The sequence below is a fragment of the Dendrobium catenatum genome, unplaced genomic scaffold (assembly GCF_001605985.2).
Source record: "Dendrobium catenatum unplaced genomic scaffold, ASM160598v2 original_scaffold_14238, whole genome shotgun sequence".
Lineage (NCBI taxonomy): Eukaryota > Viridiplantae > Streptophyta > Magnoliopsida > Asparagales > Orchidaceae > Dendrobium > Dendrobium catenatum.
Window position 1 is genome coordinate 96400 of NW_021332698.1, and position 6000 is coordinate 102399.

At 37.5% G+C, this 6000-nt stretch overlaps 1 protein-coding gene across 1 annotated transcript in view; it reads right to left on the reverse strand.

Annotated features, from left to right (window-relative positions):
• The window catches only part of LOC110101272, a 76407-nt gene extending 70631 nt beyond the window's left edge, over positions 1-5776 (reverse strand). The window contains exon 1 of the mRNA XM_020829105.2: positions 5485-5776. Coding sequence (XP_020684764.1) covers positions 5485-5620 — 136 coding nt within the window. The 5' untranslated portion in view covers positions 5621-5776. The remainder of the gene's footprint in view (positions 1-5484) is intronic.
• Between the last annotated feature and the right edge of the window lie 224 nt (positions 5777-6000).

Consider the following 6000-nt stretch of genomic DNA (forward strand, 5'->3'; position numbering starts at 1 on the left):
CGATCAGACAATAAGTCATTATTAGGGCTGCAAGCGAACCAAACGTTTGACGAGCTACTCGTTGTTCGGTTCAATTAAAGCTTGTTTGTGATCGTTTAAATAACTAATCAAACAAACTTGAACATCGTTTTAAATACACGATCCTTAAATAAACAAACTTGAACACTAATGTGTTCGGTTCATTTATGTTCACGAACAACATCATTTGAAGCTCATGAACAAGCTCGACATTAAGCTCGATTCTTGTTCTATTCAGAGCTTGTGAAAAAACTCGATAAAAAATCGATTAATATTTAATTATAAAATTGATAAATATACATAATATAAATATTTTATTTTTTTTATAACATAATTAATTTGTTCATGAACAAGAAACATTTTACATTTATCCATATTTGCTAGATTATTTGTTCAAGATGTTCATGAACAAATTTAATATTTATTTATTCAATAGATTGTTTGCTAAATATGTTCACGAATATAGCTCGTTAATGTTTGTTTGTTTAAAGCTCGATAAGTACTAAACGAACCAAACATGGACCGAACATGAACACCGATAAATTAAACGAACCAAACATGAATACAAACAATAAAGCTCGAATCTAACATGAACCGAACTTGAACAAGGTAATAATAAACGAACTCAAACATGAACACCCACATACTCGACTAGGCTCGGTTCATTTGCAGCCCTAGTCATTATAGGTATTCCTAAGGACTGGTCCTTCTGCCATGGGAAGCCATCTTTAAAAATAGCATAAAAATAATAAAGCCTCAAACAGGAAATTCTAACATAAAAACCATGACGTGCTTTAAAAATAATCCAAACTATGATCGAAAAGGCCTGTTTGGATAGGGCTTAAGCTATTTCAAAAAAAACTAAGTCAGGCTAAGCCTTATAGCAAAATTAAAAAGTTTGATTGTTAATTGATAAGTTGATCTATGCTAAATATTTGCTAAGAAACTTGAGCTCACGATCTTTGAATAATCAAATGAAAAGCTTAAGCTGTGAACAATAAAACATGATATAAAATAGGGTGAAGGTTAGCTTAGTTTAGGCATACTTAAGCACAAGGAACAAGATAAGTAGCACTAATTAGTTAGATCAGTCAAGCCGGTCCGACGAGACCATCATACGCGAACACAAAGGCAGATTTCTCCGCCTCCTATAGAGACCGAACGTAGGCTGTTTTAAGAATGTTTTTTGAGGGAGTTAGGAGGGAAATTTGAATGTATGGATTGTTTAGAGGTTTCCTTTTGATTTGTATGCATTAAATAGTTTGTTTTTCTAGGGTTATGGCATCTTGAATTTGGCTGAAATTTGAGATCTCCGAGATTTAGGTTTTCTTTGGGTTCTAGCGGCGTCTAGAGATTTGGGAGAGATCAATCCTCCTCTCGAATAGAGGATCAATTGTATCTTGGTATTTTATGCTTCATTTTCATCAAATAATACAAATTATCGACTGTGTTCGTGGTTTTTTGGGGAGAATTCTCACTGTTTTCTGAAGATTGATAGGAAAAATTAGAGATCTACAAGTGTTTCCTATCAAATTGGTATCATATCATGTCGATCGAAGGGGAACCAATAACCGGAAGGAAAGTGAAAATTTTGGAGGGAGAACTTGGGCAACTCAAAGCAGATTTTGAGAAGAAAATTGTTGATTTTCAAAATCAAATTGCATCGACCAATGAAAGGATGGAGGAAAAGTTTGCCGTGATGGAAGACATGTTGAGGAAATTGCTTGAAACCAAAACCAAACCAGTGACATCAGAAGCAAAGGAAACTACCGATAACCATGGAAGAGATGAGAACCCTAACACGTTTAGGGGAAGGAAAAATTCATAAGTGGAGATCCTGGAGGGAGAATATAGAATGCCTCCTCTAGAACCACTTTCTAGGGAGGAGATGAGCATTGGCTATGCAAGAAGGGGTGCTGAATTTGTAAGGAGAGGGTATGATTTTGATAGCCGGGGTGCTGATTTTGAAAAAATAAGAGAGGATTTTGATGAAGGGTTTGGATATGATCGTCAGAGGGAAGATCGTGACAATTGGGAAGCACCTCCTCTTCGAGGAATGGGGAGTTATTGAGGATTTAGGGGAAATGGGTGAGGAAACTAAAGATGTCAATATTTGAGTGGGAGGATACGCACGGGTGGATCTACAAGGTAGAGAGATATTTCGCCATCAATGGATTGATAGAGGAGCAGAGACTGATGACAGCGGGAGGCTTTGTCTTTGTATTAGGGGAGGGACATGCGACGACCCATACGGAGTTAGAGAGAGTTCAAGGATTGTTTGGTAGAACGTTTCCGAATTGACAAGGGAGAAGACTTCTACGAGCAGTTCTTCGCCTTGACATAGGAGAGTTCAGTGATGGAGTGCCAGGAGAGATTTGAGTACCTTGCTAGCCGATTGGACTGCCTTCTTGAGACAGTGTTAGAGGAAAATTTTATGAAGGGACAAACAGCAGAGATCCGGGCAGCGGTTAGAGTAACGAGGCCTTGTAACTTGGGAGAGGCTATGGAACTAGCTCAGTTGGTGGAGGATCAGAGGCACCTGGAGAGAGAAACTAGAGGCAACAGCTCAGTAGGCTCGTACAAGATGACCATCACCTTTTTGGCTCCCAAGAAGCCAACACCAGGTACTCTTAGGGAGACTTCGAAGGAGAAGACTACTGGAGGAAGACTTGAAGATAACTTCAAGAAGCTTACAAAGACAGAATTACATGAGAAGAGGGTGAAGGGGATCTGTTTCAGATGTGACGAAAGGCATAAGCCAGGGCACAACTGTAAAGACCGAACTTCGTAGGTTCTTATCGTTTGTGATGAAGAAGGAATGGAGAAGGGTATCATCTTTCCACCTTGCGAACAAGGTGAATCTTTGGGAGGGGAGTATTATTAGACCGGTCCATTGGACCGGTCCGACGGGACTGGCATACATGAACACAAAGGCAAATTTCTTCGCCTCCTGTAGGCACCGAACGCACGCACAGCATGCGTAGGCTATTTTAGGAAGGTTTTTTTAGGGAGTTAGAGGGAAATTTGAATGTAGGGATTGTTTAGAAATTTTCTCTAGATTTGTATGCATTAAATAATTTGTTTTTCTAGTGTTAGGGCATCTTAAATTTGGCTGAAATTTGAGACCTCCTAGATTTAGGTTTTCTTTGGGCTCTAGCGGCGTCTAGAGATTTGGGAGAGATCGATCCTCCTCTCGAATAGATGATCAATTGTATCTTGGTATTTTCCAAATCCTTTTCATCAAATAATACAAATTATCTACTATTTTCGTGTTTTTGTGTGGATTTTTGTGGAGAAATCTCGTTGTTTTCCGAAGATTGATAGGAAAAACTTGAGATCTGCAAGTGTTTCCTATCAAAATCTTCTGCAAACGAGGGCCTCCTTTTTTCATTTGGCACTTAAGTAATCGCCAATCAAATATGCCCTAAGAGTTTGACAAAGAATCAAACATTAATATTAATGTTGAATAATCAACGTCCATCTACATCAACCTAACATACACTCAAATTCATATTTAATTCAAGAGCCTAGCAAGACCCTATTTAAGAAGTAAACTTACCTAAACAAAATTCACAGTATGACGAAGATAAAATATGCCCAAGAAGCCTTAATCGACATCCCTTTTCAAATAGAGTCATGAGATTGACTAGAAGATCAAAGATCATTTTAAAATGGAATAAGTTTTTTGGGTCAAATCTAACTCAAATCGAATTTTCCCGAGTAGTGTAACAAGTTAAAATTGGGGTTGTGATATTAGTAGTAATAAATCTAATTGTGGGATTGTGATGTTGGGTGATGAAGTCATTAGAAAGAGTGCACATTATAGATATCTCAGGTCTATTGTTTAAAGTGATGGTGAAATAGATAGGGATATGATTAGTAGAATTCAAGTTGGATGGTTGGAAGTGGAGGAATACATATCGGGCTTGTTGTGTGATAGAAACGTAACCCTCATACTTAAGGGAAATTTTTATAAGATTTTGGTACGTAAGACCTACAATGCTTTATGGCGCAAAATTAAGCTGTGTTGCAGTGATGAGAATGCCCAAGTGGAAGAGTGATTTTACACTTAGAGATAGAACACAAAACGAGTATATATGTGACAAGATTGGAGCAGCTTCAATGATAGATGAGAATAGAGAGAGAATCCTTAAATGATTTGGTCACATAAAATATCAACCTTCTGATTACCTTGTTAAGAGAATAGATATATTAGCTGGCTTACGTTAACAAAGGCAGAGCTAGACCTTAAAACACTTGGTTAGAAAGTACTAAAAATGATCTTTTTTTTAGATTTAAATGAGAATTTGATTCTTAATAGGATACAATTGAGATAAACAACTCATGCAATTGACCCCATGTAGCGGGATAAAGGCTGTTGTTATTGTTGTATATTATATACATAAGTATATTATGTATGTTAAACAAAAAATTTATTTTAGAAGATTGGAAATAAGTCGAAATTGGAAATTTTTTTGTTCAAGTCAAAGTTAGCAAGCCAAGCATGACAAAAATCAAGACTGGATCAAGGAAACTGATAACAAAACTTGCTTGACTAGAGATAAAATTGAACGACTTTGAGCCAATCTTGAGATGGAATTGGATCAGCTGGATAGTAGATCATTAACAGCCCTATTTCCAAAACGAATGCAAATGATAGCAAGGTAACAATCTGGTCATCAAATGTAATAGAAAAGAAACAGATCCCCTTTCCTTAACCACCCCTAACCCACCCCCCACTGAATCACTGAATCACGCCAAAGGAAGTAGCACGTCCCCAGAAATAATCACTTTAATTATATCGCATCTTAGCCACTCTTGTCATTTTAAATCCCAAAGCTTCGGTAAAAAAGCTCCCATCAAGATAAGCCCGCAAAGAAAGATCACGCAACCCAACATTAGGTAGAGCTCATAATTCAGCAGCAGAAGATAATTAACTACTACTTTCACACATCAACCATGCCCATCGATCTCTTGAACCACAATAGCATCAAGATGGCGAAAAAGATGAAGCCAATTTTCAAAAATCAAGTAAAGATCATAGATATGCCTCAGTTCAATCAGGTATGCCCGTCCTGACCAGACTAAATAACTTCAATTCTTTGAAACTTAGTAACCACACATCCCTCTTAATAGAGGCGGGCTTAAGATGAACTATTAAATCTACGAAAAAAAGTCGAGCACATCAAACAAATAGTACACGAAACTTGAAGATAAATGTGGACACTTCATTCCACTTTGAACAAAGAAAAACAGCCATTTTATATCAGTGGATATGTGCAATCACCCATGCCCTCATAAAAAAATATCGCGAAAGATTTATCTTGAAGTTCTAGTAGTTATCCAATAAAACTGCTGAGACAAGAAGTCTTCGAAAAACATCTTAGGATGAAACGTAGTCCCGTCAATTCGTGGACATGGAAAAGAAATGTTTCTGATAAACTAAATAGAAGATTGAGGGCATACCGAGGATGTAGGTGCCGATAGCAACTGCGACGACCGCTTGAGTGGGGTGGAAGACGGCGGCATGAGGCTGCAGGGGCTTAAGGCCACGGCCAACATGCCTCAAGTCGAGATGCTGCACCGTCGCCCACTCCAACATCTTGCCCTGGCAAACCTCCAATCTCTCAACTCCCCCCGCAGCCTCCGACCTCTGTCCGGTGGATCGCCGTCCCCGTTCTCCGACTGTACGCAACAATTGCACGATGGATCTATCGAAACAAGTCTTTTGTCATCAGATCGGATAGATGAAATGGGGAAAAAATAATAAGTGGAAAAATAAGCGAGTTGGTTGGTTCTTGACTGCACTTAAAAAAATTTTTTACTAAAAATTTATTTTAGACCGCAGTAAAAATATGCATCAAATAAAATCTAAAATGATCCAGCTTTATAAAAATACGAATCAAAATTTAAAGATAAAAATGTTAAACTTTAAATTTATTAAAATAAATTAAAATTTAAATTGGAAGTTTGATTTTCTAA